General features: G+C 53.2%; 2 protein-coding genes across 3 annotated transcripts; one reads left to right on the top strand and one right to left on the bottom strand.

The window, feature by feature from the left end:
* Positions 1-1,815: 1,815 nt before the first annotated feature.
* Positions 1,816-15,113, bottom strand: MATN4 (matrilin 4). Of its 2 annotated transcripts, XM_081292955.1 has the most exons (11): positions 14,772-15,113; positions 12,382-12,491; positions 11,071-11,640; positions 10,430-10,552; positions 8,290-8,412; positions 7,896-8,018; positions 6,639-6,689; positions 4,973-5,386; positions 4,739-4,891; positions 2,508-2,615; positions 1,816-2,427 (listed from the first exon to the last, which is right to left on the bottom strand). In XM_081292955.1, the coding sequence occupies exons 2-11, from the start codon at positions 12,458-12,460 to the stop codon at positions 2,369-2,371; spliced, it is 1,803 nt and encodes a 600-aa protein (XP_081149081.1). In that variant the 5' UTR covers positions 12,461-12,491; positions 14,772-15,113; the 3' UTR covers positions 1,816-2,368. The 2 variants fall into 2 exon arrangements, with proteins under 2 accessions (XP_081149081.1, XP_081149080.1); XM_081292954.1 differs by lacking the exons at positions 6,639-6,689; positions 14,772-15,113 and having other exon boundaries at positions 1,819-2,427; positions 12,382-12,475.
* On the top strand, positions 13,484-23,203 carry RBPJL (recombination signal binding protein for immunoglobulin kappa J region like). Its single transcript, XM_081292956.1, has 12 exons — positions 13,484-13,551; positions 14,740-14,848; positions 16,125-16,250; positions 17,308-17,378; positions 17,563-17,678; positions 17,919-18,093; positions 20,442-20,579; positions 20,972-21,081; positions 21,322-21,474; positions 22,376-22,531; positions 22,648-22,751; positions 22,851-23,203. The coding sequence occupies exons 1-12, from the start codon at positions 13,530-13,532 to the stop codon at positions 23,122-23,124; spliced, it is 1,554 nt and encodes a 517-aa protein (XP_081149082.1). The 5' UTR covers positions 13,484-13,529; the 3' UTR covers positions 23,125-23,203.

Consider the following 23,203-nt stretch of genomic DNA (forward strand, 5'->3'; position numbering starts at 1 on the left):
CTGACTCCTTCCTCTAGGACTCAGTTTCCCCAGCTGTAAACTGAAGGGGTTGGAGCCAGGTGTGGTGTTGTGCACCTGTGATCCCAGCTACTCTGAAGCCTGAGGAAGTAGGTTCACAAGTTCAAGACCAGCTTGGGCAACTTAGCAAGACCCTGTCTCAAAATAAAATACACAGGGTTGGAGATGAGGCTGGGTGGTGGAGTGCTTATCTCGCAGGTACAAAGCCCTGGCTTCAATCCCCAGTACCACCAACAAAAAAGATAAGAAAAGGAAAAGAAAAAGAAAGAATTGGGCAGGGTGAGGTCTCATCAGGTGCTGTCCACAGGGTACCAGCTCATCCAATCCTCATGGCCAGGTAAGGGCTTGATCACCCTCCTCTCCCATACTCCAGTCACTTCTGACCACACACATTCATGCTTCATTCACCTGGAAAATCTTCCATGGCTACCTGTGGAATTCCAGTCATCATTTAAGGTGTGGCCCAAAGGTCACCTCCCCCGAGGTGTCTCCCTCCTCACCTGCCCATTGCTCACCCCTCTCATCCGGAGCCCTCTCTTCCTGCTATAGCTGCAGTCAGCTGGACTTCATCCCCTTCAGCCCTGAGTCCTCCAGCCCAAGGGCTTTTCTCAATCATGTGTCTCTCTCTTCACCCAGAATGCACTGCACAGGCACGGAGTGCTCCAAAGCACCTGCTCTGGAGTCAGTCAGCCTGGCTTCACCCCTGGGGGGAGGCAGAATCATGCCCCCCCAAAGATGTCCACGTTCTACTCCCAGGACCCTGCGATTAAATATGTGCTCTTACATACTAAAGAGCTCGAAGGGGGGTCACCTGTAATTTACCAGAATGGACCTCATAAGACAGGCCGTCAGAGTCAGAGAAGGGAACGTGATCGTGGAAGCAGAGGTCAAAGGGATGTGGGGCCATGAGCCAAGGAATTCGAAACCGCCACCTCCTGAAGCAGTGTCACCCTCCCTGCCAACCCATCGTAGACTTCTGACCTCCAGAACTGTAAGGCAATGATTTGTTGCTTTAAGCCCCTGTGTTTGAGGTGATTTTTTACAGCTGCCATAGGAAACACCACATCCTGGTTCAGCTTCTTCCTAGTTATGTGGCTTTGGGAAACAGCCTCCTCACACCTCAACTTTCTCATCTGTAAAGTAAGAATGACAAAGGCAATAATTCTTATCCCACCAGGTCATTGTGAGCATAAAATAAAAATACCTGGAAACCCATTGAAATGTGCCCAAGACTAACTGTGCTCTTAGCTACTACTATAGGTATAATTAATAGCTAGCTTTCATTAAAGGCCTGATATGTTCCAGACCCAGGGTCAACGTCTTAGAGGAATTTCCTGGAGTCTCATCACCTTTGGTGGGATAACAATTTCAATTTCTACTTTACTAAGGAGAAAACAAAGTGCCCAGGGTAAAAATCACTCTAGAGCTGGGAGCACTTTAAACCTCGAAGTTTAAAGTGCTGCTCAAAATGGTACCGGTTTGTGTTCATTACTGATGGAGGGGCTTGCTTTGTTTCCTTTCTTGCAGGGAATGGCAAAGGGAGGGCCCCAGGTTGGGCCAGGGGTTCTAGCTGATACCTCCTTCTCTTCTCACCTAGTGCAAGGGAGAAATAAAATCCAGGTAAAACCCATCTGTGGGTCCCCACTCTGCCCATCTAAGGGTTCAATGACTGACTCCCACCTCCTCCCCAACCGCCCCCCCCCCCGCCAGTCCTGGACTTTAAGCCAGATTTGGAAGCACCTGGAGATAGGCACAGGCCAGAGTGCTATGTTAAGGCCGTGTTGGGAGGGGGAGCAGACTTGCTCAGACCCCAGCGGTTGCCATTGAGCCCCTTCCCTTCCCGCATCCTGCATAAGGAGCCATCTGTTCTGGGCTGAATAAACAAGTAGAGGGAAGTAGAGCCGGGTCCCCTGCCGCCCAGCCCGACCCCCGCACAATGCGCCTTTCTCCAAGGAGACGCCACCCGGGCGACGTGCTCGTCTGGCCTCCCCTCCTCCTGGCGGCACAGCAAGGCCCACAAACCGACCCCGTGGAAACCAACTTTGTTTTTTTAAGAAAAAGAAAATAAAAAAAGAAATACAACAAAGAACTGAGCGCAGCACATGGTTGAGGGCATGCGGTTTAGCACGCTCAGCTCCCCCTCACCTCCCGCCATCCCCTGGCCCCCAAAGTCTGGCTTCTGGTCCAGGCGAGGCCAGCTCGGGCACAGCGCTGGGAGCCCGCCAGCGCCTCCTACGGACGGTCCCCGCCCAAAGGGTCCGGATTCGGCCTGGCGCGGGCGCCCCGACGGCGCGCTAGGAGCACGGTCCGCAAGGCCGCGCCCCAGCCCGGCCCAGGCCACCAGCGGCCGTCACTTCTTGTTGGCCAGTTGATTCTCCAGATCCTCCAAGCGCGCTGTCAACTGGGCCAGTGAGCGGTTAAGGAAGCCTTCGGGGTTGCTGGGTCCCTTCACCTTCCCTCCAGCCCACGCCTCCAGCCCCAAAGGATATGATTCTGCGTCAGGCTCTCGAGCGCCCCCAGCGTGCGGCCCTGGAACTCCACGAGGCTCTCGCATTCGCAGATGCTCCGCAGTTCGGTCCCAGCGCTGATGCCCTCCTCTGCAGGTAGGGCACAGAGTTAGGGAAAGGAGAAACTGCAGGAGGCCAAGTCGGCCCTGGCCCTGGCTCTCTGTTTACCTCCACTGGGCATATGGTTGAGTATGGGCTTTGGATTTAGACAGACCTGGGCTGAGTTCCAGCCACACCGCTGTCAGGTATTGGAAGACTTATTCAACCTCTCCAAGCTCGGTTAGCTCCTCTGTTATATGGATATAATGAGAAAACCGTTCGTTGGCGGTTGTGAGGGTTCAATGATTTTAGAGTGGGGTGTGTGGTGTGTGTGTGTGTGTGTGTGTACACACACAACTTGCAAGAGAGTTTCTCAAATTGTACTACTCGTTGGAATCATCAGGGGAGCTTGTGAAAACATAGATTCTGATTCAGAATGGAGGAGGAACTGAGAATCTATATTTCCAATAAGCCCTCAAGTGCTGCCAGTATTGCTGGTCCACAGGCCACACTTTGAGCGGAGAGAGTCCAGAGCAATAAGCACTCTTCAATGGAACATTATGCAGTGATGGAAGTATTCCATATCTGTCCCATTTGATGCAGTAGCCACAAGCCACATGTGGCTATTTAACATCTGAAATGTTTCTGATGCCACTGAAGAACTAAAGTTTTTGTTTTGTTTATTTTAATTAAGTAGACACATGTAACTACTGGCTACTTTACTGGAAAGCACAACTCCTGACACAAGTCAACACTTCAGAGTGTATTTCAACTACACCAGTGGTCCTCAACTTGGACACCTAGGAAAGTGTCACAAATGCAAATGTTCAGACTCCAACCTAGATTTACTGCACCAGAAAATCTGGAGTTGGAGTCAGCAATTTTTTTTACAAAACACTCCAGGGTGACTAATGCACACTAATGCTTAATAACCACTGATCAAACCTATCTTCCTACACAGTTCAGCCTTTCAGGGGCAGAGCCTTAGAATTAAAATTTGCACCTGTTTTTCTTAATAGTATATAAAAATGGTAAATATTACCATAGTAAGATTCACTGAAATTCTGTCATTGTGTGCCATTTTCAATTTTCCAGAATATGAAGTAGTAAGCAAAATGCTTGGCACTTAGATTTCATAAAGAGTTGCTTTGATGATTTAAAGGCTATCTTTTAATCTCAGTTCTGTATCCTTAGAAAACTGCTATATGTCCAGTTATTAATGGAACCGATCATCATGCCATAAAACTTTGCACTTGGGGAAAACAAGGATCAGAAAAGGGGAAGGTTAATACATCTAATGGTTAAAGAAAGAGCCTCAACCACAGAGCCCAGACTTAGAACTCTAGAGCTGAAGGCAACCTTAAGGTTGGGTGGGGAGTAAGGGACTTGTCCAAAGTCACACTGTAGGAGTGTAAAAGTCAGGAATGGAAGGGGCCTAAAAGAGCAGCTAATTCAGTAGCTCTGCAATATTCTGTATAATTATTAGAATTAGCCTCAAGAGAGAGGGGAGAGAGAAATGTACACACACACTGGCCAGGCTCAGCCCCACCCTCTGAACCTGATAATCTAAAAGAAGAATCACATCTTGTGCCTGGTTAGAGTCTAAAACCCCTGTGGTGACCACTACCTCCAAGAACTTCTGTATACCATCTGTAAGGCATGCACACAGGGTTCAACGGGCCCCTGCTCCCCCACAGGTAGAGTGGTCCCTTTTCCCTCTGCTGAGGACTGAATGAAGCAGATGGATTACATTTATGGGCTACGTCGTCCAAGAAGTGCATGTCTTTGTGTACTTAAAACATTCAGTCCGGCTGCTTTGCCAAGTCCATAAAATTGAATTCCAACAAGTTCAAGGGATACATGCTGTAGCTCCACTTACAAATGTTAAATTTGGCGTGCCTTTGAAAGTTTTCCCAAATTATTCTGAACACTGCTAATTTGGGGGAAGGTAACCTAGTTTAGTGCTTCTTCAGCTTTGTCGTGTTAAAGTGCCAATTGTGATTCATTAGGTCTGGAGACTGCCTAGAATCATTGCATTTCTAACAAGCTTTCAGGTGCCTGCCCTGCGGCTGGTCGGAGGACCACACTTTCAGGAGCCAGGCTGAGCCCACCCCTTGCTGTCCCTCTGGTGTGGGGAGAGTGAGGGGAGGGAAAGAAGAGGTGGGGGTGCTCACCGGGGCAGATGCTGCCTTTGAGGTTCTCCAGCAGGTGCGTCATGGTGCTGAAGTCCGGGGAGTAGGACACGTGCAGCTCCGCGGGCTCCGAAGCGATCTCGCGCAGCTCCTCCTCCACGGCCTTGCCCACGCCCACGGCGTACATGACGATGCCTACAGGACCGTGGACTCAGGGGGCGCCCCCGGCCTCGCGCCCTCCGCACCCCAGCCCAGTCTCCCCCGAGCCAGGCCCACCTGCCTCCTTGGCGCGCGCCGCCCACACTGAGATGTCATCCTGGGAGCGCCCGTCCGTGAAGACCAGGCCGACTCGAGGCACATTGAGCGCGCGAGGCCGGGCACCCTGAGCCTCCGAGAAGCTGTGCTCCACCATGTGGCGAAGCGCCAGGCCGGTCATGGTCCCGCGCTCCATGTACTCAACCGCCATGACTGCCTGCTTCACCTCGGCGGCGGTGCCGTAGCGACCCAGCGGAAACTCGGTGCGCACGCGGCTGGAGAACTGAACCAGCCCGATGCGCGTGCCCTCAGGGGACACATCCAGGAAGTCCACGATCTGGTTCACGAAGCGCTTCACCAGCTCAAAGTTCTGTGGGCGCACACTCTTGGAGCCATCCACAAGCAGAACAAGGTCCACGTGGCCTTCCCGGCACCCTGCACAGCCAGAAGGCTTGGATGGAGAGGGCAGTCCTTGACTACCAATAGCAACCATAATGACAACCATGACCACTACCGCCGCCACCACCACCCACCTGGCCATTCAGTCACGTTTATAACACATTGGCCGAGTTCAGCTGTGCCTGACAGTGGGAAATCACCAACATCATTTGGGTGGGGGGTGGTACTAGGGTTTGACCCCAGAGCCTCAGAAAGCTGGAGCTCTCTACCACTGGGCTAAGTTCCAGCCCCTCCTTTTCTGAGACAGAGTTAGCTATGCCGCCCCTTCCTAGGCTGGCCTCAAACTTGGGATCCTTCTACTTCAACCTCCTGAGTAACTAGGAGTAAATTTTTTATTTTGTTTTCTTTTTGATAGAGTCTAAGTTGCCAGGCTGACCTTGAACTTGTGATCCTCCTGCTTCAGCCTCCAGAGAAGCTGGGATTACAGCCATGCACCTCCATGCCCAGCAAAGCTTCTTTTTAAAAGGTAATGATAATTACCACAATTGCTACCCTTTCCTGAGCATCTGCTATGTAGCAGGCACAATTCTAAGCACCACACCAGTATGAATAAAAACATTATTTATTGACAGCTTACTATGTGTGTGTGTGTGTGTCCTCAATACAATATGTATATTCTCCAACTTCCTGATAACCTTGAGTTTCGTCCCCATTTTCTATAACCTGAGGTTCTGGAGGATGGAGTGATCTCCTCAGATTCCATAGCTAGCAGTCACTGAGCTGGGACTTGAAGCCGGGTCTGTCTGACCCCCAAACTCCTGCTCCTAATTGCTCTACAGTGTTGCCCACCCTGTTCAGAACGAGGGACTTCACTGGCCCCTGAAGGAGGTTCAACAGAGAAAACATAATCCCAATCCATGAGGCAATCAGGCTAGAGCAGAGCAACTCAGACGTGCCATCTGCTACGTTAAGGAAAGTTCTAGATGAGAGGGGAAGGGCGGGGGCAATTACTCCTTACTGGGGTTATTGAGGAAGGCTGCATAGAGGTGATGGCTTTTTATTTGATCTTTCTTCTGCCTTGAACCATTGTGTCTCCCCACCCCCTCGTGTGATGGTCTTAACAGCTGGGGTCTTCAGAAGGCAATCAGGATTGGATGAGATCGTAAGGGTAGAGCCCTCAGAAATGGAATCAGTGTCTGATCAGAGTCTCGGGAGAGCTTCCTTCTCCTCCACCATGTGAGGGCCTAGTGAGAAGACGTTATCTACCACCCAGGAAGCAGATCCTCACCAGACACTGCATCTGCCAGCGCCTTGGTCTTGAACTTCTCAGCCTCCAGAACTATGAGAAATAAACGTTGTTTAAGCCACTGCTGTGGGGTGGATATGGTTTGCCCCACAAAGTCCAGGTACTGGAAGCTTGGCCTCCCAATATAACAATATGGGGAGGCAGTGGAACCTTATGAGGTGTGGCTGAGTAGGAGGTAATGTGGTTCCAGGGGCACCACCCTAGAAAGGGATGAATGCCCTCTCAACAGAATGAGTTAGGGCTTCAAGGGACTGGATTATCATTGACAGTAAATAGTTATAAAATAAGTCCACCCCATGTCTCTGATCTCCTCCACATGCCCGACCACCACTCTCATAAAAGCTCCTGACATGATGCCATCAGTTGGAAGGCTCTCATCAGAAACCAAGCAGATGCGAGCACCATGTCTTGCCTCTCCAGGACTGTCGGCTAAATAACCCTCTTTTCTTTATAAATTACCCAACCATGGGTATTTTGTTATAGCAACACAAAGCAGATGAAGACAGCCACTCAGTCTAGGGTACTTTGCTATAGCAGCCCATATGGACCAAGACAGTCTTGAAGGACTAGGAGGATGGAGTTTGCCAAGGCAAACAGAACAGTCCAGAAAGTGGGAACAGCAATGCAGAGGCATGATTGCTGAAAAGTTCTCAACACATTGAGGAAGGGGCAGGCCAGCATGACTAAAATGTCTGCATGTGGCAGGAGACAGGCTGATGGGCTTGGCTGAAGCTAGACTGTGATGAGTTAAGTGGTAGTTAGTTTCAAAATTTTGACCACAACCCACAGTAAGAAAAAAAATGATAATAATAATACTACATCATGACGCACTTCATATAACTAAAGTTTCGTGAAACAATACTTACTCTTTCTACATGCAGGGAACTCTATTTTCCCATCCATTCTCCTTTTTAAATGCTGGTTTTAAACCGCTAATTTGATTTCATCATCCACTAATGTGGTTGTAGTCACCATTTGAAAAGCTCAGGGGTAAGGTATCGGATCTTTATTCTGTAGGCACTGGCGAGCCACAGAGGGATTTAAAACCAAGGAAGAATTTGATCCAATACGGATTCCTAAGTTAACCTTGGCAGCAGGAAAGAAGACAGAGGAGAAGGCTGGGAGACAGGCAGGGAGCCCCACCCCCAACAGGCACACCACACGTCCTAGAACCCAGCAGACGCTCAGGCGGGGGCAGGGGGCAGAAGCAGACCAAGCTCTCTCACACCCTTGACTCACGGAGGCAGCTCTTGCCGTCCGCCTGAAGTCGCCGTCCCTCTGGGCACAGGCAGCGGTAGGACAGGCCCTCGCTCACACACTGGAACTCGCAGCCGTGGTCGACACCATTGCAAAGGTCCCTGACTTAAAAGAGGGACAGACGGGATGAGTCAGGGTGCTGGCGGCAGATAAGGTCTCCTGCCCCTCCCTGACAGGTCCTCCATCGGCAGCAGAATGTGGCCCTCTCTGCAGCGACACCGTGGCCCACCCAGAGTGCTCACAGCTGCAGTTTCCAAAGCCGCAGTGGTTAATGGCTGAAGGGGACAAAGAAACACCAGGATGTCCTTTCTGATCAGAGCCACCAGAGGCCTCGGTCCAGGGGGCTGGTGGGTGGCGGGGGCTGGGACTTACTCACCCCTGCAGCTCCTCTGGTCCTCTTGGAGAACAAAGCCGGCTCGGCAACGACAGAAATAGGAGCCCGCGGAACTGACACAGTGGTGGTCACAGCCATGGGTCCCTTCAGCACACAGGTCTATGGCTGAGGATGAGATGGGGTCAGCTTTGGCCCAGAACCGCACTCCTCGGCCCTAGCAGCATTAACACCAGGGAGCCTGTTAAGAATACCCATGCCTGGGGGCTGGGGATGTGGCTCAAGCGGTGAGCGCGCTACCGCTCGTCTGGCATGCGTGCGGCCCGGGTTCGATCCTCAGCACCACATACCAACAAAGATGTTGTGTCCACCGATAACTAAAAAATAAATATTGAAAAATTCTCTCTCTCTCTCTCCCTCTATCACTCTCTCTTTAAAAAAAAAAAAAAAAAAAAAAAGAATACCCATGCCTGGACCACAACCCCAAAGACCTAGACCAGTTAGTCTCAGGGGCACCCAGGTACCTATAACTTCTATATGTTTTAGCCTCCTTCCTCGGTGCCAGGCCACCCTCCCTACTGGACACATCCCAGAGCCAGTATGCCCATTACTGAGCCAGTCACGAGAATGAGAAGCCACAGTCATAGAAGGCAGGGCCCCTGTCTTCCAGATGCTACTGACTTATAGGGGAGGACAAGGCATGGCCACTTGACCTCTCTGAGCCTCCATTTCCCCATCTGCAAAATGGGAATATAATGGAGGATGGCAATTGTTGTGTACAGTTTCCTTCTGCTAAAGGAAGGCTCTTGCCCTATTCAGCACCTGGATGGTTTGGAAGTGTGAGGATGGCAGATTAGCACTGGAAAGGGGGAATCTGCCTTGAAGAAAAAGAACACAAGAGATGGTTTGGAGATCAGCAGCTCTGTGGGCTGAAGGTGCCCGTTAAAAGTCCCTGCAGTGGGCTGACCGACCGGGGGCTTCTAGGAATAAGGGCATCACACATTCAATTATAAACAATGGGGTGTTTCTTTCTCATTTTTGACTTTATAAGTGTAACTCACATCCCTGGCAGTCATTCTTTAGTAAAATGGATATACACACAGGCGCACACACACACACACACACACACACTTACATGCCCACAAGCCTATAAAACAAACAAGAGGCTGATTTACATGCATGACACAAGAACAGTATGTACAGGGTCAAAAACTGAGAAAGGACCCAAAATCTAATGAATGCAGCAGAAGAGATCTTGAGGAGGAATTTGAATGTTCACAGTCCTCAAATGGGGAGTTAAAACCAGACTTTAAGAAGTTTCTAGAAACCCAGGTGGCATCTGGGTTATTGGGATCACATGATCTCCTCTTCCAAGTCATTGTGAGGTTGAGAGCTAAGGTTTAGAGTCCTCCTAGCACAATGCCTGATATTAACTTAGCAGTCAGGAATAGCAACAGTTACAATGACAAGAGTAGACCCTTGAACATGTCACAAAGAAAAACCCAATTGTGTAAGCAAGGAATCATGGGCCAGAGCTTCTCAGAAGACAAAAAAAAAAAAAAAAAATGAAGAACAAAGTCGTGAAAGATGTATACACTCAGGAGGCTGAGGCAAGAGGATCACAAGTTCAAAGCCAGCCTCAGCAACTTAGTGAGACCTTGTCTCTAACTACAAAATAAAAAGGACTGGGGAGGTGGCTCAGTGGTTAAGCACCTCTGGATTCAATCCCTGATTCCAATGAAGGAAAGAAGGAAGAAAGGAAGGAAAGGTTTGTGGAAGCAGAGGGGAGTAGTAAAGGCTGCCCAGGTGAGCTCTACAGAAACAGCTGAGGTGCAGAGGCAGGAAGAGCAGCATGTGGGGGGACCCCACTAACTGTTGAGGACCCCAACAGTGTCTAAGTAACAGACACGGGGAGGAGACAGAAACACTTTTGGGAGAGGAGTGAAGTGAGGAGACTGGGCTAAAAGAAGGAAAAGAGGCTACAGAAAGTAGCTGAACTACAGGGTCAAGATTCTTAGCCCTGGTCCCACCAGGACCTGGTGATTTCCTCTTCCCTGGGCCTCTAAGGTGAAAGAGGCCAGTTTTTACTTCCCTTCCAAACTCCTTCGTTCCCACCAATTCTGGAGCTACACCGAGCCAAAGAAGGCTCGGGAGTAGTGAGATGGCAGGGCGGGGTAGTTCTCACCCAAACAGCTCTTGTTATCTGCTGCTAGCTTGTAGCCCGAGTTGCAGGCGCAGTAGAACGTTCCTGGAGCGCTGACACACTGGTGTTGGCAGATGTGTCCCCACTCAGCACACAAGTCCTTCCCTAAGGACACACAGCATTAGAATCAGCAGGAGCCAGAAGGGCAAAAGCCTCCGATGAGAGAGCTGGACGGGGTGCGGTCAGAGGCAGCACCATCCTCAAGTAAGGCCTTGGGTGGGATGTGGTTCGTGTGAGGGGGTCTGTCCAGGTGGGAGGGCTGAGGGAAAGAGGAGGGCTTGACCCATGTGTCAGCAGGATAGGCAGGACCACACGGGGTAAGGACGGTGCAGAGAAGCGCTTACAGTGGGCAGAACAACTCAGAATGCTCAGACCACGCAGCCTTAGTGGAAATGGTTCAACTGAGTGGGAGGGGCCAAAACCAGGTGGGCGGGGCAGGCCTGCCGCCTGGCCTTGCTCTCAGCTTTGAGGGATAGTAACTCTGGCTGAAGGCCCTTGGTGTTGGAGTTTGACCCTAAGGTCATGGTGAACCACACCCCTCCGCCGGGATGGGAAGGGACTCCCTGTGAGGGAACCAGAATCCAAACAGAATTGGAGCCTCGCTCCAGCGCCCTCCCACTCACCGCACAGCCGGCCCTGGAACTGCAGACCGAACTCCTGGATAAGGTCGAAGGACTCGACCAGGAAGACGTGCTCGTCCAGCGGGGGCGACGCCATGGCGCGCAGGGAGCCCACGTCGGCGCGCTGTACCCCCACCGCGTAAATTTCAATGCCGCGAGCGCGCGCCTGCGCCGCCACCTCGGCCACGCGGTCCTGCGGCCGCCCGTCGGTCACGATGACAGCGACGCGCGGCACGCGCTCCTTCGGCGGGCGCGCCCCTTCTGCCTCGCTGAAGGCCACATTCATGGCGTACTGGATTGCCAGCCCAGTCATGGTACCCTGCGCCAGTGGCACCAGGGCGCGGATGGCGCGCTCCATGTCCTCGCGGCGCGAGAAGGCGCCCAGCGGGAAGACGCTCTGCACTTGACTGGAATACTGGATCACGCCGACACGCGTGGCGTTGAGCCCCACGTCGAGGCTGCGGAGGAGGCCCACTAGGAACTGCCGCATTGTCTCGAACTCAAAGGGGCGCACGCTGCGGGAGCTGTCGATCACAAAGACCAAGTCCAGCGGCCCAGTATGGCACTTGGGACCTACAGTGGAGATCAGGAAGGACTTTCTTAGGTTAGCAAAGTCTTACCTCCAAGAAGACACGTCCACCCCCGGAAACCCAAGACAAATGATGCTATTCCGGTGCAGCAGTGCCCAGCACAGCATTAACCTAGCAAAGGCAGGTTAAACACCCTCCCTCGCCCAGCATTTGCTGAGAAACTGGGCTAGGAGATTGCACACATTCCCATGGACACTTCTGAGGGCTACTCTGGGAAGGCATTATCCATTAAGGAAAGGACGAGGAGCAGGTGTTGAAAACTCAAATGACAATGAGGGTCAGGCAGGCAACAAAAATGAATGAACTGGCTGGCTTAGGGCCGTGGACACGCGGCTTTATCCCTTCTAAACCGAGCAGCTCCACCCAAAAGTTGCCATGTGCTCACGAGGATCGAATATTATCAGGTCCTTGGATTTTTTTAAAAAAAGAAATCCCAAATCAGAATTTGTGTGTGAAATCTCTTATTTTTTCCATGTTTTCAATAAGTTTTTTAAAATCAAACCCTGAATGGACAGTTCTGCATGAACCCAAAACTAAGCCATATCCTAGAGGTGAGGCCCAGAGAGACAGGCGAAGTGTGAATCTCAAACCCAGTAAGTGTCTCCCTCCAGGCTCAGGCTTCTCCCCCCGCCCCTTCCCCTCCCCTCCACTCCCCATTTCCCAGTTGGCTGCAAAAGAAGCTTCTTCTCCTCCTCCCGCTGCTGAGGGCGGGGCACCCGCTCACCTGCGGGCTGCTGCTGGGTTTCCCAGGGCTGGAGAAGGAGCAGCAACGTGGCCAGTGGCCAGCAAAGAAGGCCTCTCATATTGCTTGGGGGACAGAGAAGATGTCAGAGCCTGGAGGGAGACAGTAAATTAGAAAAGCAATAGTATTGACAGAGCTCTTATTCTGGGGAATGGATACTTGAAGGGGAGAGGAGAAGGTCATGGGTTATTTTACTAATCTCTATTTTTGTGTATGGTCCAAACGTTTCTCTCTCTCTCTCTCTCTCTCTCTCTCTCTCTCTCTCTCTCACACACACACACACACACACACACATACACACACGTCATCACACTAGGATTGCTGGGAAACACAAGAGAGTCTTTGTAGAACTGTAGAAAGTTATACTTTGTAGGATAGCAGAATAATAAATAAATAGTAGCTTAAATATACAAAATTTTGAAAGAAAAAGGCCTTCCTAAATACCAGGTACAGCGTTAAATGCTTTTCTCGAGTTGTAGCAGGTAATCCTCTCTCCAGCTCTAACACCAAGGTTGCTGTTGGCATAGAGAAGTCAAGCCCTGGTACCCAAAGTCATGCAGCAAGGAAGTGGCTGCGCCAGGATAGTACCCTAGTCTGTCTGGTTCTGGGAGTCAGCCGGAGGCTCCGTGCCTCTTTTCCCAAGAGGCGAACCTCGGCACACAGAAACCATTCACCTCCTCGGCCCTCCCCTCCGCACACAGGAGCTTCTGTATGGCTGTCTTTGCAAACCCGAGTCCTTTCCCCTACACCGCCCAACCGCAGGTGGCGCCGGAAGGGCCGCCCCTTTCTCAGGCTCCAGTGTGGGGGTGGTGGGCAGTGATCGGCCAAAGCCCACCACGCACAACCAGGGCCTTGGTGCCTCGGTTCCCCGCCTGCTCTCAGGAGAGGCCGCCAGGGGGCGTCGGGCCTGGCTGCGGCGGTCTAGTGGCCGTGGGAAGCCCACATCTGCCCAGCAGGTGTCCCTGCCCAGAGCAAACAGCCGGCCAGGAGCCCGGAGCCTTGGAGATAAGACCTGCCTGGAATATATCCCGCACGAGGCTCAGGGAGCAGAGTTGTGCAGAGTTCCGGGACGGTGGCACTGGACGTGCCCAAGGGCAGCGAGAGATCAGCCCGGGCCTTGCAGAGTGGCCATGGACCCTATGGGGGCAGCAGGTGAGCCCTCGCCCTCCAGTGGCCCCCGACGACATCCCTTGAGAATAACGGAAGGACCCCCCCACCCCCTTGAACCCATGGAAAAATTGAGTCCCAGGAAGACAGCCCGCTGAGCTGCAAGGCAGGACTAGAATCCAGGGATCCTGGCTCCCGGCTGGCTCCTAAGCTGCCTAGCTCCCCGAGGCCTAGGAGTCGTTACACCTCTTTCCGTTCCTTTCTCTACCCCACCCCTACGCCCCAAGTTGAGACTGCGGTAGCCATTTTTCTGTTGTAGTTTCTTGGCAGAGAGGACCACCCCCCCAACCCAACTCCCCACCCTCCAATTCCATGAATGGGCCTATTCTGAGCAAGGCCGGGGCCTGAGGATCGCTCCAGAAGGCTTTCCAGCCTGGGATTCTTCTCCCCCTTCGCCTTCCAGGCCTAGTGGAGGAACAACAATCTCTCTGGCAGGGCCCACCGTGACAGGGTGACTAAGCTAAATGTGCCCCTTGGATCTGCAGCTGCTGGTGGAGATGGGAGGGTGGGGAATGCCTTCTCTTGCTTGGGTCACAGCAGAGAGGACCCCTGGGTAGCATGTGGGTAAAAGTGGGAGGGCCCTTTGCCATTCTCCAACCCTTCCTACCTGCCTCTGGAGCCCCCCAAATCCTGATGAGGGTCCCCTTATCCTACTCTTGACCTGAGCCAACATACACTTGGCTCTGCCTCAACCCCAGGAATCCTAGAAAGTCGAAATAGGGACTGTGGAGAAGTCCATCACTCATCCAGCCCCCTACCCGCAGCCTACAGAAAGAACTAAGCCCGGAGAGGACCATGGGGGTCTTCACCCAATGTCACAGCAACGTGGTCACCTGGATGACACTAGAGCCCAGGACTCCTCTGAAGAGTTAATCCTTGGTTAAAGGGAAAGTTTGGCTGATGCACTTAGATTGGGGAAAGTGGACTTGCAAGGGAGGGCGGTCTGTGCAAACTCTTTCAAGGTCCCAAGATTGAACAGCCCGGTGCCTGGGCCTGGGGGTGGAAGATAGGGAAAGGGTGCTCCCCTTTTGTCGGCTTTTCTCGTGGAGACTCGATTTGGAAAGGACCCTACCGAAGATGGAAAGGTCACTGCAGGTCAGATTTAGGCACCGTGGCGTGCCTCCTGGGTTAATTGCGGTCTCGGGATCGGGCTTGACACGCGCTCCCCTGCAGAACCCTTAGTGCCCCCGGGCCCTCTGACTCACCTGAGCCTGCCGGACAGCTCCGAGGCGCGGCCGCAGATCGGAGCCGACGGGCGGAGCCTCGCGGGCAGTTGGACCAGGTAACGACGTGGGCAGCGCGCCCTAGGTGGGACTGCCAGGCAGCTGGAGCGAGCAGAGGCGGCGGCCGCATTTAACCCAAGGCTGGCGGGTGGGGAGGGGGAGCGCGGGCTGCGACCCTCCCACTGGCAGGGAGCGATCCCCCCTTCCCCTGACGACTGGGGCGGGGCAAGCGCAACGTCCCCTGTCCCTGCCGGGTTGGAGCTGCAGGCTCGAGCTGCCGGGCCCGGAATTCCGCTGCAGCTGGAGACGGGCGGCGACACTCGCAGCCGGAATGCGCTGGAAGCCTACGAGGCACTTCCCCGAGGAGAGCCCCAAGAGGCGGAGCAGTCCTGGCTTTGGCCGCCCGACTGCCTGGCCCGACGTCCGAGGGCCCGCCCGACTCTTGCCCTCCGTTGTCCCTTCCAGGAGTGAGGAAAGGCCTTGACTCGGGTCCCACCAAGAGGGTAAAAGGCTCAAACGCACAGCTTCAGGGATAGTGGCTCTCTGGGCCCCAGCTTGCTAGTTCTCAAATTCTCTCCCACCAGAGACTCCTTTACATGCGCCCTGCAATGGGGCAGGCTTTGGGTGCACCCACCCTCACCCATTCAACCCCCCATGCTTCGAAGCCACCAGAAACCCCTGGCTCTGACCTGGCTTATCCTGCAGCGCCAATGTAATCGACTTTGATTCCCTGTAATCAAGGAAAGGAAAGCCCGCATGGCATTAGGCCCCTTCTCATGGGAGAAAAAGAGGAATGTTGCTTTGGGCATAGAAGATCTCAGCTGCCCCCCATCCCAGGACAGAGTTGGGGGTGCTTTTCATTTTTGTGGAGTCTGCTGGCAGGAGGTGAGAGAGCAGCACTCTGGGCCCAGTTCCAGCATTTCCCTTTGGTATTCTCTGGGGATGGGGAGGCTTAACGACCAGTCCCACATACCCCATCTCAAGGCCAGCATAAGTGGGGCCTTTGTGTCACAGCTATGTCTCCCTGAGGCCCCAGAGTGCCAAGGGGCAGGCAGGAAGCCAGACCCATAGAGTGGCACTTGGGTGGTCCCACTGGGCCCCATGCATGCTTCATTGAGTATCTCAAAGTCCAAATATTTAGCCCACAACTTGCATCTAAGTCCTCTCCTTGGCCTAACACTCCCCCACACACACACCTTGATCCCTAGGAAGCAGAATGTATAGTAGCCCCATCCCAATCCCACCCCTGCCCTGCTTCATTTTACTCAACCAGAGTGGTGGGCTATGTGCCACCCACCCATGACTCTCCCTGCTGTGGGCCTGTCCCACTCCTAGGTCCTCCCCGGAGTGCACCACCATCCTGAGGGAAGGCGTGTGCAGGTGTCTGCAGCAAGGATGTGAACAGACAGTGCGGATCCTACATGCCAAGGTGGCCCAGAAATCATACGGAAACGAGAAGCGGTAGGTGCCTCCGTGGCCCTCCCAGCTCCCTGTGGCTTTCAGCCCCAGGCACCCCTCTGCCCTCCTGCCAGGGGACTTAGGGCTGAGACCTCAGCTATTGACTGATCAGGGGACCTGTCCCTCGGCCAGCATGCCCCCCACTTTGGTCTATAGCAGAACCTCCCCGTGACTCTACCATCTGCACTCTCTCACTCCACTCATCAGCCACTTTTGGAGTGCCTGTCATGTGCCAGACTCTGCTGGGCACTGGGCACACAGTGGAACAAGACACAGTCCCTGCCTGCATGGTATTTTCCTTCTAATGTGAAGAGACAAACTATAACCTCCCCACAAGTCAGCAAATAAGATATTTCCAGATCATGGGGAAAGTTAAAAGGAAAATAAAACAAAGTAATGTCACAGAAATTGAAGCAAGGGTATTTTAGCTTGGAAGATGAAGGAGGAGACTCAAATGTTAAGATGGAACCAGCCATGAGGAAATCCAAGGGAAGAATGTTCCAACTACAAAGAACAAAATAATGCAAAGACCCTGTGGCTGTACCAACTATGTTCAAGGCACAAAAGAAGGCCGAATGGCTGGAGGTAGAGGAAGAGGGGGGAGTTATAGGAAAGAGTTGGAGAGGTAAGCAGGGGCCAGATCATGTGAGGACTTGGCATTTTAAGCCACTGGAGGATTTCAAGAACAGGAGTAACATGATTTGACTCATGTTTTTTTTTTAAAAAGCACTCTGTCTGCTGTGTGAAAAATAAGTTGAAGGGTGCAGGAGGACAACAGAGAGGCTGGCTGGAAGGCAGATGCCTGGTGCAGGCAGAGCAGGGGTGGGAGGTGGTAAGAAGCGCGTGGGTGGATTCCAGAGGTTTTGAAGGTGGAGTGGGGGTACTTGCAGATGGATTGGGTAAGGGGTGTAAATAAAAGAAAGTTCTGACCTTAATGGGGTTCACAGGAATGGAGGAGCCTAGGGGAGAAAGGGAGGCAGAATCAAGGGCTGGGTGGGTTGGTGATGCTTACCAGACAGGCAAGCGGAGATACGAACCCGGCACTCTCCTGTCTCGGTAGGTTCTTCTGCCCCCCGCCCTGTGTCTACCTCGCGGGTCCCGGCTGGAGGGTGAAGCCAGTGCAGGGTCAAGGTGAGGGCGCCCTCAGGGGACGTGGGTTGCTGGTCTCTGCAGGGAGGACTGCGCTCTGGGCCTGGGAACGGGACGGTTCGCCGGCGCAGCCTTGCTGCACCCTCTGGCGGTGAAAGCTAAGGTTGCCCGGCGCCTGAGTCTTGGGATCCTGAGTCCTTTTAGAGCCGTTCGCATCCCTGTCCAGCCCACCAGGCGGGGGAGACCGGGCCTACAGTCTGTGGTTACATGGGACTGGACGGCGCGTCCGGCAGCGCAGCCGAGACGCAGAAGCTGAATTTCGAGGAGCAGCCGGACTCCAGGGTGAGAGTGCACAGGGGGGAGCCCGGTTCCTGCTCCATCCCCGCCTTTCTGGAGAGGAGCCCCTGAGCCTCCTTCCTAACCAGGAGATAGGCCGGGAGGTCTGGAGGTCCGGAGGTCAGAGGCCGAGCTCCTGGAGCCTCTTGTCACCTCCATGGGCCGGACGTCAGATAACGGGGGTGGGGGGTGGGGGGTGGGTGGAGGAGGGCTGGGATGTGACGGTCCCATGCCTCGAACCTGTAGGAATTCGGTTGTGCCAAGACCCTGTACATCTCCGACGCCGACAAAAGGAAGCACTTCCGGCTGGTGCTGCGGCTGGTGCTGCGAGGGGGCCGCGAGCTGGGCACCTTCCACAGTCGCCTCATCAAGGTCATCTCCAAGCCGTCGCAAAAGAAGCAGTCGCTGAAAAACACCGACCGTGAGCCGAGGAGGGGCCCGATGGCGAGGCAGGGCGGGAGGTGCCACCAAGTCAAGAGCCGCTGAATTGGGAGAGGGACGTGATGGGGGGCGTGGGGCGAGATGTAGGTGTGGGATCCGAGTGACCAGGGCGGAGTCCAGGCGAGAGGGGGTCCGGCCTGGATGAGTGGGTGCCGCTTAGGCCTGGAGATGTAGGGAGCCAAGGCTGAGGAAAGGGGACACATAAGCTTGAGTGGGAGTGGGATGAGAGCAGTGCTCAGAACAGACAAAACAGACCACTGCGGCTGGCAATCTAGGGACAGATTCAAAGTGAGATAGAAAGGTCTGGGGTTGGCTCAGTGCTTACCTGTGCTAGGCCCCGAGTTCAATTCCCAGCACTGGGAGCGAGGGGTATGGCAATAAAGTGACAGAGAAAATTCAGTTAATAGTATTTGTGGAGCAGGGTGTGGCCTGTGCCTATAATCCCAATTACTCGGGAGGCTGAGGCAGGAGGGTGGTTTGAGTCCAGGAGCTAGAGACTAGCCTAGGCAACATAGTGGAAACCCTAACTTAAAAAAAAAAAAAAAGTATGGAGTGCCTGCTGTTTGCCTGACTTTGTGCTGAGTAGTGCTGGATCGTATATGATAAGACGGGTGTCTCTTTCTAGAGGAAATATAGCCTTGCAGGGGAGACATGCACCGTGGATCACAGAGGCAATTTGAGATACATACTGTCCTGATGTCAAGTGGCAAATCCCAGGCAGGAGCTCTAAGAAAAGGCTGGGAGGGGCATGTCTGAATTACAATGACACCCCACTCTCATGGCTGGGTGGTAAGGGAGTGAGAGGGGCTTTCTGAGCTAGTGACTACAGACATCACCCTGTCTGATGCTCATCCTGACCCTGTGAAGTAGTTCCTATCATTGTTCCTATATGGTAAATGAAGAACATTGGGTTTGGAATATTTATCCATTCACTTAAGAAATATTTGGAGCTGGGTGCTGTGGCACATACCTGTAACCCAGCTACTCAGGAGGATTGCAAGTTTGAGGCCAGCCTGGGAAACAATGTGAAACCTTGTCTCAAAAAAAATGTGCTGGGGGGTTTACTTCAGGGGTACAGTGCTTGCCTAGCCTGCATGAGGTCCCGGGTTCAATCCCCAGCACCAGAAAACATCAGAACAACAAAGCCTGCAGAATGCCCAGATCCAGGCCATGTTCTGGCAGGCCCTTGGCATCATGGGAGAGCCAGGGAGGGTGGTGGCACAGTATGATGGTTGAGAGTGCAGCCCAGCCAGGCACGGTGATGCCTGCCTGTAATCCCAGTGGCTGGGGAGGCTGAGGCAGGAGGATCTTGAGTTCAAAGCCAACCTCAGAAATTTAGTGAGGTGCCAAGCAATTCAGTGAAACCCTGTCTCTAAATAAAATACAAAAAAGGGCTGGGTGTGGCTCAGTGGTTAAGTTCCCCTGGGTTCCATCCCCAGTACTAAAAATAAATAAATAAATAAAAATCCAAAAAGCGTGCAGATTCCAGAGCTCAGTGGCCTGAGTTTCCAACAAGCTGTCCTACAGCTTGTGAGCTACATGATCTTGAGCAGGTTGCTACCTGTAGTAGGGATAGTGTTATCTACCTCAGGAAGTCATTAAGAGAATCAAATGAGCTAATACATGTAAAAACATTTGGAAAAGTACTTGGCTCACAATAAACACTGCCTCTTATTCTGAGGAGGGCTTGGACAAAGTATAAACAGAGCACCTGCAGTCTGTCCAGCACTGTAAGAAGAAACTGGCCAAGGACCCACCTTTGCCTTCTCTCCAGATGGTCAAAGTCCAACAGAAAAGTAAAGTTTGGCTCTGAGCATGTGCAATAGGCTGGAAGAGAGAAATGTCAAGCCCTAGAAGCTTCATGCCCGTTTCACACCACGTGGTCTTTGCCTCTGTGTAACTCCACCTGCTTCCCGCTCCCTGGCTACAAGTGTAACCTCCTCCAAAAAGATCCATAACTCAGCCCTCGTCACATCATATTGACATTGTATAATTATGACCTTGAGATGGTGACCTCTTCCAAAGCAAAGCCAGGACTAGTTGACATGTTGGTACCCAGTACCCAGCACAGTGCCTGCCACAAAGTAGGCCCTGAGTGACTTGATGAGATGCCCAGGGAGCACAGGGAGAGGACAAAGGCCAGAGGCTGGACTGCAACAAGGCCTAGGTAAATAGCTGTGAAATACGAATGCAGTGTGTCCAGGCCAGTGGGCTGGGTGCTGCGGCACATACTGGTAACCCAGGGCATAGGATGGCACAGGGACAAAGGACAGGAGATTGAGTGGCAAGTCCAAGGAACCAGGGCACTGATTCTACCTCCCTTCACAGTGTGCATATCCTCAGGCTCAAAGGTCTCCCTCTTCAACCGCTTGCGCTCCCAGACAGTGTCCACGCGCTACCTCTCTGTGGAGGATGGGGCCTTTGTGGCCAGTGCAAGACAGTGGGCAGCCTTCACGCTCCACCTGGGTAATTATGTCAGCAGGCCCAGGGCCCGGCCCTTCATGTGCATTCACTTGTTCAATCTTCACCCCAACCCCTCAAGGAAAGTAAACCTAGCCCTGTGTATCCCATCTTGGAAATAAAAAGGTTTGCCCAGGGTCCCGGTGAGTCAGTAACTAATCCAAGCTATTCTGATTCCAATGTCCATGCCCGAGTAAGTGTCTGCCCCAGGAGCAGACATTTATAATGATGGCCACATGTGACCTCCCCAGGATTAGAACCTTCAGTTTAGCAGCTTCCCTGAGGGACCAGCAAGGCCCAGTGTGATGTGAGATGGGGTCAGGGGTAAAAAAGGCAGGGTTTGGAGCACAAGCTTGGGGCCCCTGAAACCCTTCTTCCTTCCTTCCTTCCACCCCCAGCTGATGAGCACTCCACGCAAGGGGACTTCCCACCTCGAGAGGGCTACGTCCGCTATGGCTCCCTGGTGCAGCTTGTCTGCACAGTCACCGGCATCACGCTACCTCCTATGGTATGAGGAAGGAGGGTGTACCTGAAGGGGTCCCCAGATTCATGGAGAGGAAGTGCCCACAGGGGCAGGGTGGGGGTGGTGAGACCCCAAGGGTGAAGGCACCTATTCTCACTCTGGAAACAGTGGGTGGTTGGTGGGTATCTGCCAATGACACCATGGCAATCAGAGGAGCAGAAACTGGCTGGGACGACAGCCTCTGGTCAACTTGCTACCACTCTCCCTACCACCCGTGTGTTGCAGATCATCCGCAAAGTAGCCAAACAGTGTGCTCTCCTCGACGTAGATGAGCCTATCTCTCAACTGCACAAGTGTGCCTTCCAGTTTCCTGGTGGCCCTCCGGAAGGAGGTGGCACCTACTTATGCCTTGCCACAGAGAAGGTGGTGCAATTCCAGGTGAGCAGAGAATACCACAGGAGCATCCTCAAAAGGGAGAATGTGGGGAGGTGATATAAGCTATCATCACCGCGGATGCTGCTTACTGAAGGCCTGCCATGGGAGGTCAGAATCATAGACTATCAGGACAGAATCATAGAATGTACAAAAAATAATCATTACTGTTATTAAGCAATGCTCCTTCCCTAAGAATATTAAGATCATAGTGATAGGATATAAAATTACAGAGCATAAGTAAAAATCATAATTGATAATAGTATTAATTATTGTTGAGTAAAGTCTATTAGAATCACAGAATGTTAAGAGAGAATTTCGAAGTGTGGAATATAATAATATTCAGTAATATTATTCCCCAAAGAATATTATCATAGATTATTGGGAGATAAAATCATAATTTGTAGAGAATAACTATTATTATTATTGAACAATATTCCTTTCCAATGAATATTTAAGTCGTCATAGTTTATTAGGGTATAAAATTGAATAATGTTTAAAAAAAATGAAATTATAGGCTGGGCTTGGTAGTACATACTTGTAATCCCAGCCACTTGGGAGGCTGAGACAGAAGGATCCCAAGTTTGAAGTCAGCCTGGGCGATTTAGCCAGACCCTGTCTCAAAGAAAAAACAAAGAGGGCTGGGGATGTGGCTCCGTGGTAGTGTTCCTGGGTTCAATCCCTAGTACCAAAATAGATAAATAAGCTAATTAATTAAACTAAGATTATAGAATCCCACGAAAATAAGGCCATTAGGGACCAGCCGGTGCAGTGAACTTAACTCTAAGTGAGAGGACTCCAGGGCTTCCTCCAGGGCGTGTAGACCCCGTTGGACCTGACGCGGCCCAGGCCCTATGTTGGCCACCATCGACAGAAGCTTCCGCCACACCCTCGGGTCTCCTCCCAGGCCTCTCGGTGCCCCAAGGAGGCGAACAGGGCGCTGCTCAACGACAGCTCTTGCTGGACGATCATCGGCACCGAGTCGGTGGAGTTCTCCTTCAGCACCAGCCTGGCGTGTCCGCGGGAGCCGGTCACTCCGGTGCCGCTCATCAGCACCCTCGAGGTGGCCTGGCCCTGGGGGCGCCGGCGGGCGGGCGTTGGGGAGAGGCGGGGGAGCTGGTGGGGGAGGGCAGCGACTTCCGTCCCCTTCCTCATCCCACCTGTGGCGCTCTACCCCAGCTCAGCGGCGGGGGTGACGTGGCCACGCTGGAGCTGCATGGAGAGAACTTCCACTCGGGGCTCAAGGTGTGGTTCGGGGACGTGGAGTCAGAAACCATGTACAGGTGCGGGGCGGACCGGCGGCCCCGGGGCTCGAGGGAGCAGGGACGGGGGCGCACGGGCCATCAAAGTCCCTGTAGCCCTGACCCCTTGGCCCACCCCAGGAGCCCGAGGTCCCTGGTGTGCGTGGTGCCCGACGTGGCGGCCTTCGGCAGCGACTGGCGCTGGCTGCGCACTCCCATCACGGTGCCCGTGAGCCTGGTGCGCGCCGACGGGCTGCTCTACCCCAGCGCCTTCACCTTCACCTACACCCCGGAGTACAGCGCCAGGCCCGGCTCTGCCGGCGCCGCGGAACCCGCCACCGACGCCGACGCGCTCCTGGAGAGCATCCACCACGAGTTCACGCGCACCAACTTCCACCTCTTCATCCAGACGTAGACGAGGTGGGGCACGGCTGCCGCCGCCGAGGCCTGCGCCCGCAACTGCTCCAGCTGTCAAGTCCTGCTCCCTGGCCCCT

The sequence above is a fragment of the Spermophilus citellus genome (genome assembly GCF_964194105.1).
Source record: "Spermophilus citellus genome assembly, chromosome: 4".
Taxonomy (NCBI): domain Eukaryota; kingdom Metazoa; phylum Chordata; class Mammalia; order Rodentia; family Sciuridae; genus Spermophilus; species Spermophilus citellus.